This window comes from Amblyomma americanum, chromosome 2 (genome assembly GCF_052857255.1).
Source record: "Amblyomma americanum isolate KBUSLIRL-KWMA chromosome 2, ASM5285725v1, whole genome shotgun sequence".
NCBI lineage: Eukaryota > Metazoa > Arthropoda > Arachnida > Ixodida > Ixodidae > Amblyomma > Amblyomma americanum.
The window spans coordinates 101,053,152-101,076,861 of NC_135498.1; the positions used below are offsets into that span (position 1 = coordinate 101,053,152).

Genomic DNA, 23,710 nt, shown 5'->3' on the forward strand with positions numbered 1-23,710 from the left:
GACATGGACGCTCTTCAATTGACAATGTGGTTGACCTGGTGTCATCCGTCCAATGCCAAAAACATTTGAAGCGCTTGACCGTGGCATTTTTCCTGGGTATAAAGGGCACATACAACAATGTAACTCACCAGGCTATTTTGGACGCTCTGCAAGTTGCTGAACTTGGTGGTCACGTATTCTGCTGGATATGCAGTTTTTTATCCAAAAGATCTTTCTTTGTGCAGACTGAGGATGGCCCAACATCTCATTTCACTTCCCGCGGAGTCCTGCAGGGTGGAGTGCTTAGCCCAACGCTGTTCAGCCTTACACTTGTCGGGCTTGTCAACTTATTCCCACAGTCGGTGCAACTCTCAGTCTATGCAGATGACATCTGCATCTGGTCATCCGGAGTCACACGCCCTCAAGTTCGAGCGAGACTTCAAAAGCCGTCAAGTATTCTTGCGACCTACCTCCACCGGCAAGGCCTACAGATTTCAGCCGAAAAGTGCTCGCTTGTTGCCTTTACACACAAGAACATGTCTCGTAATACCGTATGTATAAACGGCACAGCAATGCCCTACGAAAAGGGTCATCGGTTTCTGGGAGTAATCATCTACTGAAATCTATCATGGACCCCCCATATTTCATATATGAAAAAGAGATTGACAGCGATTGCTCACGTTCTTGCCTTTCTAGGGGGAAAGTCGTGGGGAGCGTCAGTGCGGTCTGTGATGCAGCTGTTCATGGGATTTCTTTGTTACAGCCTCCCTGCACTTGGAAACATTCAAAAAACCAACATGCGAAGTCTACAAATCGTTCAAGCTCAAGCTTTCTGGGCCTACCTAGGATTGCCGAAATGTGCCTCTACGGCCACATCTGTAATCATCGCCCAGGAGCATCCAATCCCTACCTACCTAACAGTTATCACACTAGGGGCACATTTTCAACACATCTCCCGGGTTCCCTCTCACCATCTTGCTAGTCTTCCTATTACCAGGCCGTGCACATCGTTTACAAACACCATTGGTGCACATCACGCCATTCTGCCCTCCTAGTTTACAGACGCCTGTAGACCGTCCTCGCCACTTTGGAGCCTGCACAATCCCCGTGTACATTTTTCAGTACATGGCATCAGGAAAAAGATCGACTTATCACTGATAGAACTAAAACAAGTCACTCTTGATTATTTCCATGAGATTATTTCCATGAGCACCATGCAATCCGATTGCACGTCTGCACCTATGGCTCAGTGGACCCCATCAGTTCTTCGGGCTCTGTAGTCTTCCCCGCAAGGACTACAGAAATCAGTTAGGATAGCTCACCAGACTTCTTCGACGGGTGCAGAACTCTCCACTCTTCGTGTCACCCTTGAACACATCAATCAGCAGCGCCCTCAGCAGTGGTCCATTTTCACCGATTCCAGGGCTTACAAGCTGCTCTTCGTTATGGAGCCCATGAACAACTGGTCGCAGAAATCCGACAACTGCATCACTCTGCCATTAATAAAGGGCACGAAATTATCTACTAGTGACTACCCAGACACAGCGGCATAGCAGGCAATCACCTCTGAGACAAGGTCGCGCGAACTGCTTACCACAACGGCGATTATGTGGCGATCCCCATTTCGAGATCAGATGCAGCAGGTAGGCTTCGCGCACTTGCGCGGGACATCACGCTTGCCACGTGGAATTCTGGCCAAATTTTGAATTCACGTTTAAAATCCTTGGACACAGATCTGAAGCTCCGTCTTCCATCCGGCCTACCACGACGTGAATAAACTTTACTGTGTCGTCTGTGGCTTGGGATGGCTTTCACCAACTGTTACTCTTTCTTAATCGGCATGGCTGGTAGTCCTGCATGTGCCATCTGCGGGTGTGATGAGACTATAGCCCACATTCTTTGTGAATGGCCTGCCTACAGCGCCGAAAGGCAGTCTCTCTGCTGTGCGCTGGAACGCCTGGATCGTCGCTAGCTGACGGAAATGAACATTGTTGGCCGCTGGCCGCGTCGATCGTCAGCGGTGAAGGCCCCCAAGGCACTGCTCCGCTTCTTGAGAACTTCTGGCATGCACGATAGGCAGTGACTTTACCGAACACTGTGACTTTGCATAGTGACTTCAATTTTCTGCTACTCTCTTTTCTCCATTCTTTTGATTCCCCCGTGTAGGGTAGCAAATGGTTTGTTGGGGTAGCAAACCGATTATTCTTCCGGTTAACCTCCCTGCCTTTCCTCTTCCGCCTCCTCCTCACTCCGGTGAACACGTGTGTCTGAGATCCTGGCATTTTTGTAACATGAAGCGTCCTGCCTGGGTGGCTCAAAAGCGCCATACGATTATTGCTCTCGCCATGCATGCCAGTGTGACCAGACAGTCTTTCATGTCCCTGCCTTTGTCATCAGCAGGTGTAGCAGGTAGCCCATGTGTGCTGGCTGGGAGCATGTCCACTTGTGTTGCAGCCATAGCCGCACAAATCACTCGCATTACATCGCTCACAGTGCACGCTAGGCTGTGACTCTTTGTACAGAGGACATACTTTTTCGTGTTCATATTCATAAATCTCATGACTGTACGTACCTGTACGTACCAGAAAATGGACTGTTTCGCGCCACCTGTGCATGAAATCTAAGCACTTGTTTCCATGAGTGTTGCACGGTGGACTGTGCTTACGTTGGGTTCTTTCTATGTGAAAATTGCTGTCTCAAAGCATAAGCGTTTCTGTGGAGGCGAAATGCAAAGGCGCCCATGTGCTATGGGATGCCAGTGCACATTAAAGATCCTCAGGTGGTTTAAAATATTCAGGAAAATATTCACTACAGCACCTCTTTCTTCCTTCTCTCAGTACCTTTTTTATCCCTTCCCTTAAGGGCCAGTACTAGGCCATTTGCTTTCCCCAAAAACCAATTTTCAATTTTTTTTTTAAGCATAAATGTGATGAATTGTCTGGTGTCTTTTTTCTATGCAGGGCTGTCTAGTCACTGCGTTGGACACATATCCGTTGGAGAAGCGGTGCCATGAGTTGAACCACCTCTTTCAGGAGCTGCCCCTTAAAGTGAGTGAGAAAAAAAAATTGACATTTCACCCGAAGTTGATTTTCCACACTTTTTTTTCTTCACACTACTTCTAGGAAATTTTTGCGCTGGACTCTTATTGCACCAGTTTTATTTCTACAGGTGTGCTTTCAAAGCTGTGTGTGGACTGCTCATGCCTGAGGGGATTTTGGATCTGTAAACTGGTAGCCATTAGTGAAATGAGCAGTTCATAGCACAGGGCTTGCCCTGTCCTGTGTCATTCTCTTATTGTGCTGCAATGACCACATAGCACAGAATTCTGGCTGCAGCAGCTGCTTGTTGTTGATTTCCTCCATGTGGCGTTTTGAATGGGTACTGAGGACTATGCCATACAGTTATTGTTGTCAGTGAAAATTGATTTTCTGGTTCTTTCCAGCTATTTTGACGTTTATTCTGCAGCAAAAGGTGTATTTATTGGCAAGAATTGGATTTAGAAATCTTCCTGCAGTCGATCCAAACTCGTGACGTCCTTACCGGAAAGGATAGTTTGCCACCATTTTGAAGTGAATGATGGGGTAGCATGGCCTCTGGTATCTGCGTCCAAATATCTGTGTCGACGCCCGCATTTTACTTGTGTGATCTCTTCTAGCTTGTAAAAGCTCAGTTTTCGGTGAGAGTGGCCTCTCTGTGATTAGAACGCGGTACCCTTTGAATACAGGCCAACTTCTATTTTTCCTCAGTGTTCCTTACATAGGTGTTGGAAAATGTGGTCTGGCAGCGTACGAGTTTAAGCTAGCGTTCAACCCTTGTGACGTTCATGATGAAAGAAGAAACATTGATGAAAAAGGAAACGCACAAAATTTGTCTGAATTCCCCTTTGCAAATGTTTTAGTATCTCGTTGCTGGAGACATCCGCAGGGAAGTTTGTGGCATCAAAACTGAGGAAATGGCTGGACATGCATACTCTCGTTGTTGTTGTAGTGCTTGTTGCAGTAGCAGCTATCAAGCTCTAGCAAAATGTAGCGTTGCAACTCTGGCAGTGTTGTCATGTGTGTATTGCAGGAAAAAAAAACAGTGAATGAAATAATTTGTACTAACTTGCAGCAAACTAGCATGTGTTACGAAGAAATGAACAGTCGTGCATACCCAGTTTCATGGTATCTAAAATGTCGGAGGTAACAGGTGGAAGGCGCGAGGGGGCTGGGGAGATGGTTCTGGGGTCCTTTAACGGTTAACCCATAAGACTGCCACGTGCTGATGGCTGGCGTAATTTTTTTGATGTTTCAACTGTACTTAGTCATTGTGTTCACTTGAATGTTGAGCTTGCATAAGCCGACTTGAGGACAAGTGACGACTTACTAGAACGTAGTTGAACACATATTTTAGGGGAATAAATGAAAGCTTGATATGTTTTCCCATCCTGTGGGTCCCCCTGCTTTTAGTTTTCCTTCAAATGGTCCCATTTTGATGACAAGACTAGATCAATGGTGGAGCAGAAAAAAAGAGGGGGGGGGGGAATGCGGCAACTGTGACGCAATTGCAAGCATGGTTGCAAAGAAAGCAGCCCTTGCTTTATTATGCATGACATCTTGCTGCGAGGTGTCATGTTTATATTGTAAATTATACCACCACCTCAAATGGTGAAATAAAGTCATCCCCTAAAAATATCACGGGCCACATTGCATTGACTACCGCCATCAAGTAACAGCTAGGCTTGACATCCAAAGAAGTTCTCCAAACCATTTTAACATTTGTTTTGAAAAGTGCAACTGCCTTCTGCAAAGTGCTGGAACTATTGTGAACAATCATTTGTGAGGAGCATTAGTGAACATTTTTAATTAGCAGTTGCTGGTAACTTAGCTGCTTGTTGTACTTACTATGGTTGTTGTACTTACCAAGTGTTCTGTGTTATTTTTATGCATTGCTTTGTGTCCACTTTTATATGTGATGTTTCTGGCATCGAGTGTACTGTAATAAGTAACAATAACCTTCCAAAGGAGGTTAAATGTTCAGATGCTCTGTTGTGTCCAGAGCACGTTTAAAAACCCTCAGTTTGATTCATGAGCCCCCGTTGCCATCTCCAACCTTATAATGTGCCTGCTGTTATTCTGTATCTACCATTCCCATTGGATGGGTCATACTGGTTGCGAAGCCTGCACATGTGTTACTAAGGCCTTCATAATAAGTTCAGGCTGAAGTACATTGTCTCCTCCTTTCAAGGAGGGAATGTTCTATCTCAAAACATTTACTTTCGACCAGGAAGTTGACGAGTCGGCGAGTTTTTCTTTGTTCCCATAATGCACATCATTTGTTTGTTTCTGTGGCCAAATCCTGCAGGAGCTTCAGCACTACCTACCCACAGTGTTGGAGCATGTGTTTGGCTTTGGGACGAACCTTGGCTGGGGTCTGCAGTGTGTCCAGCATGGCCAGCAAGGGTTCGACACGATCCGCTACTTCCTCGGCCCAGAGGGTCCGCTTCTGCGGCTCGTCTATCGGCTGCTGTCGGATGCGGGCCTCAAGTATGACTTCCCCGTCTCCTGCCTACCTGTGAGTGTTAATTGATCACCTTTGTGGTTTATGATATTGCTGCAAAGCTTTTCACTGTTTACTTGTTCATCCTCAAAACTTCTGGTGCACATCTTTATTGCTCGGTGTCTGACGAGAGATGCTGCCAAATTTATTTGGAATGTTTGTAGCCCAGCACAACTGATTCTACGTTGTTCGCAGCTGTCGTGGGCGATTTCTGGGCCTTATTTGAAAGTTCTTTGTCAGCTTTGAATTGAGAGTGGCAAGGATTCTGCTCTTAAACAATTGCCGAGCACGTTTGTTGCTTTTGCTGCCGCCGAGTTGTTAGATTCTTTGTGGACGCAAATCAGCTCAATGAATTTTACCTATCATTACCTCTGTCTGCCGGTCCTTTTTTCATGGTGGTGTTGGCACCACCACATGACAGGGTGATGCTGTGCTTAGAAAGCTTTGAACAGCAGTTCTGCATAGAGCACACAGCGCCTACTATGAGCTCTTGATAAACAAAAGGAAGGCCGTGGAGCTTCAGCAAATCAACCGTTCTTACTGTATTTACTCGCTTAATTTGCACACTTTCTGAGGAGGAGCAATTTAATTTTTCGTTGGTTTATAGGGCGTCGTCAACAGAATGTGCGACCTACATAGGGCACTCACTTTGGTGGCGGGTCTTTGGCAGGACTGGGTCTGCCTGTGTGCTTTCCAGTGCCCTCCCTAAAAAAAAACACTTGCCTGGTTCTAAGGAAACTTTTAAAACACTTTTCGTGATACTTGTTGAGAATACAGATTAGGCACTCTGTCGGGCTGTTCACGGTTTGTTTATTTGTTTGAAATTGCAGTACCCTGAATTCTGACCTAGTGTGGTGAGTGTACGAATCTGCAGGCTGCCTTTGCAATTGTGGCCTTGGAGCAGAATATATTAAAAGAAAATATATTAAAGAATTAAAGAAAGAAGACATATTAAGAGAATGTATTAAAAGCTCATGCAGCAGAGCACAATATTGTGACAAAGAATTTCATCTTCTCAGCTGGCTGTGTGCAGATAGGAGGGCTGGCTTTTGGCTGCTTGTTTGACTGCCAGTTTGCTGTGTTTTTTTTTTCCTCCCTCTTCTGCCAGTCGGATGCTCGGCGCAGCCTGAGTTCAGGGCCAGTGCCACCCTTCTGGGCCGCAAAGATCCCATCGTACCCTGTCACCGGGGTCGGTTCTCAAGGACCCACCGCTCTACAGCTCAGTATCCTCTTTCGAAAAGCGTGAAATTGTCTTCCATTGCACCAAGGCCAAACTTTCTTATTGGCATGCCTTCTTGTTGGCATACGTGCAACTTGTCCTTTTAGCAGGGAGGGCGGTAAGATTTTCTGTTGAACATTACTATTGGGGAGGTGGTGGACCAATCGGCAGTGTGCCAGCGGTGTTTTGTAACTTTTGCTGCCCTATTTTGCTAACGCTGTCAATGATAAATGCGTTTCCTTGTGAAACTATGTTCACTCATGAAATAATGTGCCATGCAAACTGATTGCAGATTTAAAACTAAAGCGTGATGACAAGCGTAGCTCTCTTGCTTGCTGTATTTTGTTTTTATTCTGCTGTAAATTTAAGTCAGGCTTTGGACGTAAGTGCATGATTCTGATTTTTAGGTTACATGCTGGTAATATTCACGGCAAGGCTCAAGCACCATGCTCAGGGCCCGCTTTGGAAGTCAGTGCGCTCTGAGTGCAGTAGAACCCCTCTGTTACGTTCCTGGAGGCTGCGTTTTCTCAGCTGCTTTTCCTGGCTGGTACGTTTTTTTCGCGCAGTCTTGTAAAAAATTTAACAACGGAGTTCTGCTGTATAAGGGACATCAGTGACCCATTGTAATTGCTAACAAGCGTCGTTAGGAATTTAGGAATTATTCACACACTTTTGGATATTTCAGTGCACAATGGCAAGAATTAGGCACAGAAATTGGTGGCTCATTTTACATTTCTATAATTAATGCAAGCCACCTGAAAGTTTTTTCAGTTTCTTAGTTTGTTTGCAGGAACTGGGGAGTATTGCTGCAAATGAATGAAGGAAAAAGCAAAATGTTTTTTGCGAGTAAAGACTTTCTTTCAGTTTCTTGTTATGGGTTTGTCGAAGACTTTAGTTGGACCAAGATGAATTTCTTTTTTCCTGCGTCATATGCTGTTTCCCTTGACTGTGCTGTGTGTTTGTACCTCCCTAAGATGCATTCGAGCTCTACATGTTTCATTTTGCCTACCTTGTCGTCAATCCTTCTCAATCGGTGAGTCTGAAATTGCCTGCCTGAAATTAAGTTCTGCTGCATACTTCACACGAGAAGTTATCCTTTCCATACATGTTGCATGCAGTTTTCTGGCAGGTTTCTTTCACTTCTCTGTGTGAATACCTTTCAATGCCTCTGTCCATTGCACAGTTCATTAAAACCTTGATCATTCAAAATCTGTTCTCTTGGAATCCCAGGTAAGACAAACATTTTCGGGAGTCCCAAAATTTACTGTGCAGATTTTGTTTCCTGGTGACTTGTGCAGCCAGTGCATCGTGGGTTCGGTAGTTTGCTAACTGGGGTTGTGGTTCCCAAAACCGCGACGCAGAAGAGTGCTTGCCGCTCATCTCAGAGTCCGGCCGCCGCAGTGGATTAACGGTTATGGTGCTCGGCTGCTGACCCGAAAGACACAGGTTCAATCCTGACCACGGCGGTTGCGTTTCGGTGCAGGCAAAATGCTAGAAGTCCATGTGCTGTGCGATGTCGGTGCACGTTAAAGAATCCCAGGTGGTCGAAATTTGGAGCCCTCAACTATGGCATCCCTTATAGCCCGAGTCGCTGTGGGTCGTTAAAGCCCATAAAATCAAATCATTTCAGAGCCCCACAGTTCCACTTCCCTCAGCCCACAATTTGATTAATGCAAATGATGCTTCTGGTTTGCCGTGCACTGTAACGGAGACAATGGCTTTCCTCTGTGCAGTGCAAGCTAGGCACTGAGGTGTCACGGCAGCCAAAGCAAAACCTTCTACACTACAGCTGTGCTTGATTTTAAGCACAATGAGCAGCTCATGGTGTGCCCTGGCCGTCCTGAGAGCACTCTTTTGCATGCTGCGACACCTGTGTCGACGCGATGCATTGTGTTGGCTCTTGATTTCACAAATCGACATTGCTTGCACTCGTCTTGCGACGGCTTCATCTGACTTCCATCTGCTACCATGGGATTACATTGTGAGATTGATGGCAGTCGGCAAGCTAGCCACGGGATATTTTGCACATGCTCTTTGGTTCTTGTTTAGGAAAAGGTGCGGAGTGCATTGGTATGAACGGAAATTTGTCTGCCTTGGCTAGAGCCCTAAATTTTCGCTGGAAAAATTTTACACTCCACAGATTGAAAGCATGCCCGGAAGCGACCGGCAACCTTGCAAATGTTAGGCACCTGCCTGCTGTTGTCCACCTTCATTCTTGAATGGTCTGATAGGACGACCAGAGGAAGCCCACAGATCGCATGCTAGGCATTGCCGAAACGAGAAGCAGTTTTTGCCGCTACTATTAACCTTGCTTTGAAAGGCCACCAGTATCGTGACCCTTGCCGTAGAGGTGTAGAGTTAGCAAACACATTGAGGTATGAGCAAAGCTTCGTTTGTTACCTAATTCAAGCTTTCTGTGGCGTCCACCTAAATAACTGGTCACATTGCATTTGTTTTGCCATGCCTGCTGATCTTTTCAGCAACAAAACGTGAGGAAAAAAATGTGTCTGTTAAGTGAACATACAATTGCCTGAAAAACACCCAAGCAAGTAATTTTTTTCGACACGAAGCTAGGGGCCCGAGCCATGGCAATGTTTTTTGGTCACTGTTCAAAGGTGGTGTGAAGTTTTGGAGCCATATTTTCTTGTGTCCACTTCACACATTCTTTTCAGGTATTGCAAAGAACAAACTCGGACTTTCGTCCCCCTTCTTGCTGCTACTGCAACTACTACCTGTTTGCAAAGCGTTGTCACTTTGCAAAGTTCTTGGCAGCAGTTGTCACCCTGCTTTCGGGCAAAACACGTGCCTTTAGTTGACTGAACTTGTGGCCACTTGTGTCGCCCGCATTGCTTGCTTTACCTATCCAGAGAAATGCAAAAATTCTTACGTTTAATGAGTATTTTTTCCGAGAGAGGCAAAATAATCCAGGTGGCACTTTTGTAGCGAAAGCTACATTTTCCACGAACTCGCAGTCGCAGTTTCGCGGTGCCCGCATTCCCACCGTGGTCGCACTGCACCACGTGATTGGACACATGACCAACCAACCACGTGACGAACCACGTCACAACAGCTAGCCAGACAACCAGACTAACCTGGACTTGCAATCAAGATTAACCAAGGCTAACCAAGCTATGCCTTAGCTTTTGCTACATGCAGTCGAAACCTGCCATAGCGAAATCCCGAGGCAACAAAGTTCTCGCGGCAACAAAATATTTTCGAATCCCCGACGAACGCCCATAGGAGTCAATGCATTTCATATCTCGCGGCAGCGAAAGTTTTTTGAACACCAGTCTCTCAGTAACAAAATTATCTGAAACGGCAGTCCGCACATTATGTACTTACATAATGCTTTGTCCAAAAATAGGTTAAATGCTTTCCTTGCGCCCGTAAATTGCGTAAACTACCGCCACAGCACATTGCTGTGGCAGCCGCCATTATTGTTTACTTAAAAAAAGCTGCAGTGGAGACCCATAGTAGAGCAGTTGTATATCCTGCGCTGTATATCCTGACCAGAAATGCAATTAAATGTATATAAAGTATTTAAATTATGAAAATATACTTTAAAAAATCAGACAATGCGAAGGCGACATCGCAGTGGGCAGATATATTATTTAATGTGTGCCATCACGACATAAGCAAACGTGGAGCGGAGCGCCCGCATCACATGCCTACTGACTTGGTAATTGCTTGCTAGCCAAATCCACATCCACGCGTGAAGACAGGCTCCGACCATACTCCGACTGCCGACGCGCGACCTGTAGGGCCTGACGACATTTTGAGCTTTGTGCACCACCGCACGTTGTCGACGTTGGTGTGTGTGCTTCGTGGAATATATGCGCAAACCCACTTCGCGTTGTTTATCTTCGCATTGAACATCCACCGATTTCTCCCAGACGATAATCATAGCTCTCGGCGCTTTGTATGTGGACTGTGTAGCGCGCATATACTGTTTGGTGATCGGACCATCTGCTTAGCCAGCCCGCTAAGATACCGCCTCCAGCCAAGAAGTGGAAATTTATGACTTTACAAGATAAGGCTGCAATTATTGCCCAGGTTGAAAAGGGCAGGAAAAAAAAATGGATATCTCCGACGAATTTGGCGTTGCATGCAGCTCACTATCCACAATTTTGAAGAACAAGGCTTCTATTCTCAGCGCGCTCGGAAATGGTGAAAGTGGAAGTAACACAATGGTGATGGCTGCGGCGTTCCCAGATGTCGAACAGGCGGTGCTTGCATGGTTTTGCGAACAACGTGCAAATAAAGTGTCCCTGTCTGGCAGAATGCTTCAGCAGAAGGCGCTGGACTTCGCGTGCATGCTCGGGCACAATAACTTCAAGGCGAGCCCTGGCCGGTTAAGCCATTTCAAAGCTCGCCACGACATAGTCGCCAAAGTCATCTCCGGGGAGGCAGCAGCCGTCGACCGAGTGACAACGTTGTCGTGGCTGCTGGCCAACCAAGTATTGGACCTGTACAAGTCCTCAGACATTTACAGCGCGGATGAGACGGCTGCTACGAGATGCTTCCATCGAAGACCCTGGACTTAAAAGGACAGAAGTGTCACTGGGGAAATCACAGCAAGCGGCTTGTTAGGATTTTGCTGTGCGCAAACATGGACGGCTCAGACAAATGGCCGCTGCTAGTAATTGGCAGAAGCAAGAAGCCCTGCTGCTTCAAGGGAAATCGTAAGCTGCCTGTCCAATACACCGCAAACCTTAAGTCATTGATGACCAGGGCTATATTTGGCAGCTGGCTCGAGGCCTTCGATGCTGACATGCGGAAGGCCGGCAGGTCAGTTTGCCTTTTTCTAGACAATTATAGCGGCCATCACGTTGAGGTGGAGCTCACAAATGTGCGGATAATTTTTTTCCCCCCAAACTGCACTTCCGTGCTGCAGCCGCTGGATCAGGGCGTCATTCGTAGCGTGAAGTGTGCCTACAGGGAGAGGCTGATCCAGCGTCTGCTCCTGAACCTCCAGCTCAAGCGTCCCACCGACGTGGACATGTTCATGGCGCTTGAGATGGTGGCCACTGCATGGGTTGCGACACGTCCTGTCGTGATTGCCAATCCGCCTTTTTCACGACGCGACTGCGCATGCGCCCATCCCCTGGCGGCGGTGTCGCGAAACATATTGGAAGGGTCGCGCGCTCCACTCGAGACCGGCCGTGGAAGTGTAAACAAACCGGCTTCCTACGCGGGGTGCGTTGCTGCAGCCGTCGGGCGTTCAGCGCGACGCATTTGGCGATACCAACGAAATATGTTGCATACGGCTGCAATGCCCAATATGTAAAGGGACGCAAACTCGGATTTTCTCGCTTTCCGAGCGCTTCCCGGGACAGCCTTCGACGCGAAGCGTGGATAAAAGCAGTTCGCCGGCTCGACGATCGTGGCCGCCCTTGGGCACCGTCAAGCACGTCAAGACTGTGCGGGAATCACTTTGTGACAGATACCGGCGAGGTACTGTGTTTAAATGCGTGTGCAGTCTATCGCGAAGTGTTTTATTCATGGGCAGGAAGGCCTCGAATGTCACCGCAAACACCCAGACTTCGTTCCGACGTTTTTTGCTTTCTCAAGCAAGAAAGCCAAATGGGCTAGTGCTGTGAGCCGCTTTCAACGCGCGATGGAGCGGGCAACGAAAAAGAAGCTACGAGAGCATTCACGCATGGTGCTAAAATTTTGTCGTCTCCTATGGAAATTTCCTTGTTAATGCCACTACACCCTGGCCAATCCCCCCGTGTGGGTATGTGCCATGTATTAAGAGGCAGAAGAAGGTGCGTTATGCGTGTGTTCGAATCATATCCATGATGAAGAGCTCTGCGTGGTATTACCGGTATGGATCAATGTGCGCCCCTCACGCTCGTCTTTCTGGACGCGCATGCTTGTTTAACCTATGCAGCGGTGTGCTGTGGGAAAATACAGTGAAATGCTAGCAGATCTGCTTTGTTGCGAGTACGCTTGTGCTTTTATAGCTCGTGTAGCTATGCTGCAGCGCTTGAGCACAGTGATTGTTTGTGAAAACAGTTGTCCCCAGTCGTTTTCTGTACTACAGCGTGCACGATGTAGTATCCACCTTTCATGAATGGCAGGCATATACAGCGGAAAACGCCAACCTCACTGATCGGGGATATTTCATTGAACATTATGTTCCGAATGTAGCCTTCATCTCTGAAGCGGCGGCCCTTGCTCAGCTGGTGTTCGCATCGCATGCCGGATGATCGGAGATACTGAAGAATTTGCTCTTCGGTGGGCACTGCAGCCTGCCTCGGACTTCGCACCCAGCCATCAGTCAATCCTAGAAATTCTCCAGGTACCAGGTGCTGCCCCGGACACGCCATCGTCGACAGATTCCAACAAAACGTGCTCCGGAGCGGCACTCAGTCCGGCCGGGTTGGGCGCGCAGTACCCTACCAGTGAGCTTTCAGCGTTGTACGCGAGGTGGCAGCACAGGAAAATGAAAAAGGCGGATTGCTTCAAGCATGCCGGCTTGATTGTCGCACAGCAGGCATCATGCGCTGATCCAGCGGTGCCAGAAGATTTGCCCGAAGGCACACTCGATGATGGTGCTGACGGCGCAGTGCCGCCATCGCTGTTCAACGCATGGGATGAACTTTGCGGCGTGGCAAACGAAGTCCCAGGTGGCCTCAGCGTCGATGAATTCGTTGGCGCGGACGAAGTCGTTGTTGTGCACGAGGAGATGACCGATGAAGCCATCATAAGTAGCGTGTGTGAAACTGACAACACCAACGATCAAATACCAAAACATCAAAAGAAGACGAACCCACAGGATGTGTTAGATGCCTTAGACACACTGCGTTCGTTTTTCGGTGAGCACGACGACGACGTTGCTATGGATCACTTTTTGCAGTACGAAGGCAGAGCTTTCAAACTGCTGCAGGGCAAGGTTCGACAAAGCAAGCTTACTGACTTTTGGCAATAAATTTTTTTTTCCATTTTCTTGTCTTTTCTATCATTCTCGCATCAACAAAATTTCCACAGAAGTGAAATTATTTGATTTCCCCCGCGATTTCGTTTTTGCTGGTTTCAGCTGTATATCCTGGCATAGCTGAGCTAAGCCACTGCCAATTTTTTGCTACTGTCACAGGCTAGAAATCAGTTATTCCACTGAAAATTACCATTTTGAGTATCTAGTAACAACACAGGCAACCTTCATGGGTGTGGAAAGTGTAGGCAGCTTATATCGCAGAAATTTGCTTATAATCCTGGGAACGCTTCCCACAAAATGATGCGATCCACAAAATGATGCGATGAGCTGTTGAACATCATCCAACAGTCGTACGCATGCACCCCCTTTTGCTTTAAAGAGCTTGCTCACAGCGGCACCGTTTTTTTTTAAGTAGAAATTGCTGCATGCTTGGGAATGTAGTGACACTGATATTTTCTTCCAAGCTCCCTGTGTGAATGAGCATAAGGTGGGCATTTGCTACTTCCGGATTTCAGAACCGACCCACATTCCAAATGGTGAAGGCTTGCATAGAGATAGTGCAGTGAAGTCTTTTTTACGAAGAAATGCACCAATCATTAGTATACCGTATAAACGCGTGTAAGGGCCACACTTTTTTTTCCAAATTTGAGGGCCAATTTTCGGGGTGTGGCCCATGCATGCGATTTGCGAAAAAAAACTTTTTTAAGTAAACACACATGCTGAACGTAAAAGCGCAAAAAACAACGACGTAGAATAAGACACACAACACGAGCGCTCGTGTTGTGTGTCTTATTCTACGTCGTTGTTTTTTGCGCTTTTACGTTCAGCATGGTAAACCAACTCGCCCAAACTCGGCCTTTATTGTAAAAACACACTGACCAGGAAATCAGTGGCAGTAATTCTACGTTCAATCGCCACTCGCAGTGTGTTCTGACTCCGAGCTGGTGCTGTGCTCCGGTGCACGCTCATCCCACAAGGAGTCTCACAGCACGTCCACTGTCAACGCGTAGCCGTTATGTGCTTCCATCACTTAGCAGAGCAGCTCTTCTTCTGGTTTGGGAAACTTTCACGGCTTGCCCCAGAAAGTGCGCTGTTCGCAGCTTGTGTTCCTCAATGCATCCTTTTGGTTGCACCATCGTCGGACGCACGCCTGCCCGCCGCACGCTTGCCGTGTTCTACAGCAAACTCCCAGCCGTGTAGCTATTAAAGTGCTTGCCCATCGTGCTAAAACTGCTAAAACTAAAACGCTTGGCAGCAGCATGTGAAAGCCACAACTACAGGGACCACAACTCCCATGCCTTTGACAGCCACAAAATGATTTGGATGTGGGAGCTGGTGATACTGATGCCGATATGGATAGCGGGAGCTCGTGTCAGAGGAAAATGTTAACGATGATGAGCCGCGGCATCTGGCGCCATCCGTGGGCGGCACCTGGACGCCCCTGTGCGCATGCGTCACCTCTGCAATCAAGCGCGCCGTTGCTCGCAGCCAGAGCTGATCGCGGAGGCCACGGCACGTGCATTTCAAAGGCTATTCCCGCGTGGGTCGTGTGGAAAGTTCATGTGCGGCCCTTACTGGGTTATTATTTTTTTTCTAATATTTCCTTCTACAAAACAGGGTGCGGCCCTTACACGCATTTATATGGCAGACCGTTTACAGAGAGCAATTCGCTCTGTCCACGGCAGGTGGCGCAACTAGGACGGCCGCGATTCCTGGCCTTAGGAGCCATCATTAACAGCATCGGTGCGAAGTGCGGGCCACTACTGCGCAGCTTGTGTAGAAATGTCAAGTGTCTCTTAAGCAACCCGGCTGTGGTGTGGATGTCGTGTATTATTGAATTAATATGTAGGGCTGATCCCTGTGGTCCAGTGGTGTACAAAAAAAAAAGCCCTTATAGACATGGGGAACTTCACAGCACGAGCTGCCATTTTTTTTGAAGAGCTGTCTTGTGAGCTATTGCTGCTTTCTGGGAGGACAGAATGTTAATGTGTTGTAAGAAAAAAAAAAAAACTCCGCATATCACAAACCCCACACGGCAGTTTATTCTAGCGCCAGCAGTAGCTGCGGGAATGCCAGAACTAGCTTGTGATGTCCTCACAGCAGTAATATGTTATTTATTTTATTTATTTACTTATCGCGTACTGCGGACCTAATACGGTCCAAGAGGAAAATACAGGAAAGAAGAAAAGCACACATGACGACGAAACAAGTGCTAAAAATGGACGACCAGCACTTATACAACGCTAAATAGACACAGGAAGAAAGAAGCAACACGCAGTGTCAACAACATAGCGCGTCACAGGCAGTGCCAACTGACGTTTGAAATTACTCAGGGGAGGCAAGCAAAAGAAAATCATGAGGCAGTGCGTCCCAGTCAGTAATCGTATTAGGAAAAAATGAATACTTATAGGTATTCGTGGGGGCAAAAATGGGTTCAATGTAGTGTTCATGCATATGACGAGATTTCTTAGATATTGTACTGTTGTAATGTCACCACGTTATTTTCACAGCATAATTCTGTCTAGATTGTCTGGGCTAATGTGTCTGGACTAGGTTCTTCATCTAAACGATCACACAGCTAACGCAGCAGTTTTGTTTCGGTGCTTGGAGTCCCTGAGGTGGTGCTCTTGCCGCCACCCTCATCTCTGTCTCCTCGTCATCACCAGGGTACGCTGAACCAGCAGCTGCTGATGGACGTCGCTGGTGGTGAAGGCCAGAGGGCGAACAGCAGAACCATGGAGTGCTTGTACGTGGCCCTTCTCCAGGACTACCTGCACTATTTCCTGCCATTCATGCACAACCATCCCCCTGCCCTGGACGGGTACCACCCGCATCAGAGTGCCTTTGCTGGCACCTCAGCACCCAGGTGAGTGTGGCTGCTTTGCTGGGCCTCCTCACATTCTTCGTTCGCTTGATACTGTCGCTTGTTCGTCGGACTGTGCTGTGCATTTGTCAGTTGAGGCTTTGTAGTGAATGCAGCATCACTGCTGTGCAAAGGTAATTTTTATTTTTAAGAATGAGTCTTTACAGTCAAACTCAATTATAACGAACAGTGTGATTCAACGCGATTTGTTCGCTATATGGAATAATTCAATATACCGAACACACTTATAAAGAACTTTAGTACGATATCCATTGTATATGAGGTCGCAGGCAGTGGAGCGAAAATGCGCTGATGGAAGAAAAACCATTCCACTCATCATGAATGCTACTCCAACAGTAATTGATTCGCGAGAAATGTAACCTGTTTGCAGTAGGTAGTGATCTTTTTTCCTGAATTCTGTGTTTTCCAATGGCCAACCAAAGGTGCAGTGGAATCAAAGAGGGAAGAAGTTCGAAGGCAGGAGGAGAAGGATAAACATTTATTTCGTCAGCCTGTAGAGCCATTGTGGGTGGTCTAGAGTCCGTGCTAGGGGGCCGGAAGTCTTTGGTCCTCGGCAACATTGAGAGCCCACTCCATGGCCTGGAGTTTGGCCTCCGGGCTGGAGTGAGCGTTACGGCTGCCCATCGCTTGGAGGTTTGGCGCTGCATTTAGTCTGGAGGAGCCGTCCCCTGTGGACAGGCCGCCCGGAGCCTCCCTCCCTGTGTCAACTACGGAAGCACCGTCAAACTGGCGGACATTTTGTAGCGATAGCTACATTATAGTAGCATTTCGAGCCTTCAGTGAGGCGGCGCCATTGGCGGTGGCGGTGCCGCCACGCTGTCACGTGACCAAGTTCCACTCAGCCGGCTGTAGCTATCGCGTCACTCCAGGTTTAAGCAAAGCTAAACCACCGCCAATTTTTTTCTGCCATCCTATTTTAACGCGTTAGCGTTAAGGTTCTCATTGCACATAAAATCTCGCATCGTCAGCATTGTGAGTGAAAAATTCCTGGGAGAAGCAATCTAGGTGGGCAACCTAGGTGTCGTGACCTTGTGGTGTCATCACAACCTGCCCACCGGATTGTGAGCAAACTGAACACCATGGCAGTTGGGAGTGAAATTAATGATTGGTCGCACAAGACCTACCGATGCAGCACCTGCCATTGCAGGGCCATAGTTTAACCGCTGCACTACCGCGTGAGGAGTGGTGTACGTTTTGCTTGAATATTTCAATCAATCAAAGGAAGCTTTATTTCATAATTCAAGGAAAATTTGTACAAAATATTTGGACCGATAGCCTACGTAGCTAGTGTCCGGTCCAATACAAAACAAAACGTTTAGGCAACCGCAAAAATACGTAAACTAAGAAAAATAAAAAAAATGATAACAGCGAAATAAGACAGCAAAAGCATCCAGTGTCCGATTGGATGCAAAACAAGGCATTTGGGCAAACGTATAAGGAAGCTACACACCAGCATTTCAACGGTCTGTACGCATCGAAATCACATCATTACTTAATTATGCAATATAATCTCGAAGACAGTTTAAAATTTCTGGCAAGCTTAACTTTCTGTAGTAGCGAATATTGCATAAGTAATCTATTTGTATTTGATTCAGTCCTTTCACTATTTGATTCATATTTGATTTGAAGTTTCACTACACTATTCGTGCTTGATTCGGTAGCAAAGTTAGCTTGTTCATATTTCACTCGGTTCCACAGAAGTACTACAGTCGACGACAAAAATTCGGATGCCTGATTTTTTCGGACATGCTTGATTATTCCGATTTTTTTCGCGGCACCTCGACATGGCCCACAGAGCCAATGTATAAGAGCGCCTGAAATTTCGGACGCACCGCAACTGGCTGCTTGATTTTTCGGACCTCATTCGCACTCGCCGCCAATACGGAAGCCGCCATATAATGTGTACGGTGGAACCTCATTAATTCATAACTGCAGGACATCGAAAACTTTATCAAACAAAACGAAATTCAAGCTTAAAGGGAGCCTCTTAACTTGCGATGCTGAAATTCTGTGCGAGTCGGCACATTGCGCCCGCATGGTTTCGAATTCGTACTGTTCTTGAATGTCTTCCGCCACACAAACTTGAAGAGTAGTTAGACTTCGCAGAACTCATCTATGCCGAGCCTTGCGTCTCGAATATGAGAAGAGGTAGCAGCGAAGCACGTGGGAGGTGTATGGTTTCACGGAAGCTGCGAGCACAGGAGGAAATGGTGGTGCATTTCAAAGCGAGGTCAGCGTACCCGCGGCCAAACGCACTGCAAACCTCACTATTCTATTGTAAAACTGTAAACAACTGGTGTTTCGATGACAGCAAGCCACCGCAGAGTGCATATCGTCGGATACGATGCCGATTTTGGCTCTAGTCGCTAGGCCTAAGGACGAGGACAATGCCTACGGAGCGCTTGCTTAGGCTGTTTCTCAGTTCTTATTGTTTCACCATCTTCGCGTTCTCGTCCCGGTCCTATCGTATTTCGGGCGCAGCGCAGTTCCTGCAGCAGCATGTTTGTTTTCTTGTTTATATTTTATCCCAACCCGTACGTTCATCGGAGACATGCCAAGGGCAGCACAGCCAGGCCAAGCTCATGAAAGCGGTCGCCACCCGTTGTCTGTGTTCACGTCACGCAGCGAAATTTATTTAGTCATGAAAAGCTCTATATTGTGTGCAATACAACTGACCCCTTCCTCCGGCCTATTGGTAATAAGTTCGTAATTTTTTTAGTGAAATTTGATTTTCTGGACTGCCTGGTTTTTCGGTCGTTTTCGTGGTGCCTAGAGAATCCGAAAAATCTGTCGTCGACTGTATTTGCACGCACTTGAGAAAGTTTTGATGAATTGTAGTTACTAATGTACAGGGTACATCTGTAATGCGGACGTGCTAGTTATCTGGATAAATACAGGCTATATCAGCCACAGCAGTCACATTTCAATGATGAGGCTGAAATTTTATGTGCTAAGATTTTTGTGCTAGTGCATATTTGGTCATCGAAATTAATTCAGTGCCCTATAGTTCCCCTGTAGCCTTGACACGTACAGATGCATTAATTAATTGCCCACTCGCAATGCAGCTCACTGTGCCGAGATGCGGGCTCCAGCTTTTGGAACGGGTCACTGTCACTCCCCAACAGCGGCAGCCTCGGCTACTATGGTAGTCCCGGTGGTCTTCCACGCCACCAACTCTCCCTCTTCCGCAAAGATGTCGTGGACGACCTTCTGGGGAGCTCTCGGAGCGGTGGTGCGTTGACTGGTGCAGCATCGCCCGCCGTTGGCAGCCCGGCAGTTATGGGGGGGCACAGTGGTAGCAACCCATATGTGCGTGTCTCGGAGGCCTTCCTGGAGATCCTGCTCCAGTTTTGGCTGGGCCGGCAGCAGGCGGCACCAGCCGGACTAAGCATGCCTTCATCGACGCTGACATCAACAGCGTATGGGATGAGTCCGAGCGCCACAGCTGGATCCACGTCTTTCCACCACTCATTCAGCAGCATGGCTGAGGTGAGGCAGCTTGTTTTGCTGTTAGGCTTTTGAGAAGTTGCTGCGGTAATTGGTTGATTGAGGTAGAGTTTCAGGTGGTTGTGAAATGTTTTCGAGCAGGGGTGCTACCAGGTTGAACTCTGAGTCTGCGGAATCTTGTCGGCCACATACCGTATTTACACGATTGTAAAATGACTCGAATGTAAGTCGACCCCCCCAAATCACATTTTCGAAAAAAAAAAAAAAGCTTGGCCTTGAATAGATGAACGCGACAGCATTGTCCAACAGCCGCCGTTTATCACCAGCCGCTATCTGCTGCTGAGCGCAGGAGCACCCGTAGGCACATTCCAAAATGAAAATGTATTAGTCACTGGACTACTCGTCCACACTTGTGGCATCGTCCTCACTAGCGCTGCCGTCGTGATCACTGCTGCGGTCCCCACAGCATGTCCTTCTAACGTCGTCGTCCAGCCAAATTCCGCACTTCGCAAACAGCCACATCACGACATCGCGTGGAACAGCTGAAAATTTTCCTCGCTGCAGCTGCCACACCTGTATCACCCGTTACGAACGTCGAACTTGCGGCATGGCGTGCAGCTGTTCATTTCTTCGGCGTAAGAATGGCAGCCATCTTGAATGTAGCCGTGAAGGAGCGCCGGTTTCTTGCCAGACCTGTAGCAGAAATGACAACTGACAAAGCACTACATTAAAAACTTGGGAAACGCGGGCGGCAGTAGTCAAATGCATCAGAGCCAAAGAGAAACTGCGTTAATGGCGATGGCTCGTCCGTCGGCTACTGACACTCCCCGGCACCGCTACCGTTCAGAGTGGGGGTGCCGCCTAGATTGGAACAGCGGCCCTTCCATCAACTATCAACTCTCCCTTGAGCGCAGAGCGCGCATTTGGAAGTAAAAAGAGAACTTTGTTGGACGCTTGAGCTCCCCGTAGAATGCGATTGCGTTATTGGGCGATGCGACAGAGCCGCATGGCAAAAAGGCAACCACGCTGTAGCATGGCCGATATCTCGTTTCTCGCCTTTAAAATTGCAAATGCGATGTTTTCGTTTCGATTGTAAGTCTACCCCCCCCCCCCCCCCCCCACTTCGGATTTTAAAATTTTGAAAGATAGGTCGACTTACAATCATGTTAATACGGTGTGTTCATTCAGCAATGAAAACTTAGTCACCCAATGAAGATATTCCCTTCCGTCATGATGTCACCATAATGTGCACATAACCTTGGTGCCGGTTATGGTTGCTGTTGGGATGGAACAGGCCACGAATGGCTGGAGCTGATGTTTCGAACCATTTGTGACAAGCTGTATACGGCAAAACCTCGTTCAATCGGAATTCAAGGGAGTGGAAAGAATGTCCAAATTTATTCTGTGGGAACCTGTGCAATTTTCTCCTCTTAAGGGGAGATGCAGCTCCTGAAATGAGCAAAAAATGCGAAAATTGCGATTTTGCAAAAATGGCATATTCGGGATCAATACTGTCAAGTTCCTGCCTAAAAGTTTCCTCCAAGGTCTACAATCGGCCTGCAACTACTAAATTATGTATATATTTTGCGTCTATGAAGCCCAGAAATGGAGATTTCAGAGCGAAATGCAGCAGGAGTTCACTCCCGTCACTTCTCACAACTGCGTCTTCGATCGCTGCCATCTTAGTTTTGTTTGAAAGCTGGGTCCCTTCCCTGCCACCTGGTATTACTCACTGCTGTGAAATATTTTCGTGTCTGCATTCCGCTGTTTTTTGAGGCCTCTGCAACGACTTCCAAAAGGCTGGTGCGCACATTTCAAATGCGATTTTGATTTTCTCAGCTCCATATCTTTTGTCAACATGACTTACGGTAGTTTTTGTTTTTATGGCAATGTTTCAATTAATCTTATACCATTAAATTCAGAAAGAACTAAACTGTGCAGCTATGCTGTTTTTGTTTCGTAGAGTCAATTCCAAATTTTGGCCTGCCATCGACACTTTGACTCCGCCCCCCTTTGGCAGCTTCATTTGAAATTCTGCAAGAGGGTTTCCCACATACATAGTTGACCAAAACGAGGTGATGGAGCTCACGTTGGAAGAATTATAGAGGCGACACAATGACGGCCATATACAGTAAAAGCTCGTTAATTCGAACTCGATGGGGACCAGGAAATCGTTTGAATTAAGCGAAGTTCGAATTATCGAATGGGCACTAGAATGAGCGGTCATAGCGCCCTGCCACATGGGCAGAACCTGAAGCAGTCAAATCTAGACTCGTTATCACAAACTAGCCGCTACTACACGTTTGTGGCGGGCATATTCTGAGAATTTGATTCAACCGGTCCTAATGGCAAATGAAATAAATTGATTGGTCAGTTATGCACCAGAAACAAGTATCGGAATGCGTTCGTGTGAGCAGCGAGCTTTAGTGCTGGAATATACGACGCTATTTATGCTCCAAATCATGTTTATTTACGAGGAAGGGTTGTGAAAATTAAAAGTAATCGGTGAAGTGAATTTGCTTGCGTTTCTTCTGCCGAGACTCTATAAGCATCATCTGCAGCTTGTCCAAAGGTCCTGTGCAATGCCAGAGTTCTCAGTGGTAGAGAAGTGGCATGCTGCAACATTGAGCGCCGAAGCTACTTCATGTGCACTTGGCGGTGGCATAGTCTCGTCACCGCTGTCGGACTCGTTACTGTCGGCTGTGTTCACCGCATGTGAGCCCTGTGATGTCTGCTGGGAACATGCAGCCTCAATTATATTGGCGTCGCTCAAGCGCTCCAACATCTTCACGCTGCTGTCCACGTAGTTCACGGCACCAACAAAAGCCGTAGCCGCCTGAACCGCCATACTACATTGTTTACACCACATGATCGCGGCCCAGCGACCGCGGCACAACGAAAACCCGGAACGGCTCACGTCGAAGCATCAGCAGCGTGGGCGAGCGCTCCGGCAGCAAAAACCTGCTGCGGCATGCACCGGAACGCGGGCTCCGTGAAACTCTTGCACTCGGCGTTTTTTTTTTCTTTTTCATAGTTTTATATCTGGTAAATTTGGAGTGTATGGGTCAATTCTATCTACGAGGAGCGGTGTCAGGCAGTTGCTCCTAGCTCGAATTAACTGTAGCGAATGCCGACTTGTTCGCATTATCGGGAGTTTTCCTCCATTGAAATGCACAGGGCTGTGCCGGGGCCCAGGCGTCAGTTCAAATTGACGAGCTTTTACTGTAACACATTATTGATCGAACGAAACCACTCATTTTTGCGGTGATTGTTTAAAATTGGCCACTTGGTCAGCCACTTTGTACTCGTTACATTTGATATGCAGAAAGGCCCAGTTATAGAATTTCGCATAATGGTCAACTAGCGTCATGCAAATGTGACCAATTCACATTATCAACGACGGAGAAAAATGTAAAGGGGATGCCTTTGTAGTGTTTTTGATCCCTTGCACACAGGCCTCAACCTGTGTTAACTGTTTACCTTTTGCGTGGTGTTCTTTAGCCAGAGCTGCCCTTGTGCCATGAAAGTTTATCACTGTCGTCATCAATTGTATGATGACTACAGCTTTGAAGAACATAAAATTTTAAGGGTGGTGCGATACGGCCAGTAGCATAGTAATTGTAGCAGCTGTTCCTCGCAAGCTACTCGCATTAGGCTAGCTGATATTTAAAACTGTGCAAGATGTCATAGCTACTAATAAGAC

At 47.3% G+C, this 23,710-nt stretch overlaps 1 protein-coding gene across 5 annotated transcripts in view; it reads left to right on the forward strand.

The window, feature by feature from the left end:
• LOC144121673 (sphingomyelin phosphodiesterase 4) overlaps nt 1-23,710 on the forward strand; it is a 73,974-nt gene that overhangs the window by 13,006 nt on the left and 37,258 nt on the right. For 3 of the 5 annotated variants that reach the window (XM_077655012.1, XM_077655010.1, XM_077655009.1), the window contains exons 2-7: nt 2,940-3,026; nt 5,323-5,532; nt 6,626-6,740; nt 7,711-7,769; nt 16,343-16,542; nt 19,626-20,049. In XM_077655012.1, coding sequence (XP_077511138.1) covers nt 2,940-3,026; nt 5,323-5,532; nt 6,626-6,740; nt 7,711-7,769; nt 16,343-16,542; nt 19,626-20,049 — 1,095 coding nt within the window. The remainder of the gene's footprint in view (nt 1-2,939; nt 3,027-5,322; nt 5,533-6,625; nt 6,741-7,710; nt 7,770-16,342; nt 16,543-19,625; nt 20,050-23,710) is intronic. The other 2 variants (XM_077655013.1, XM_077655011.1) reach the window with 1 other exon arrangement.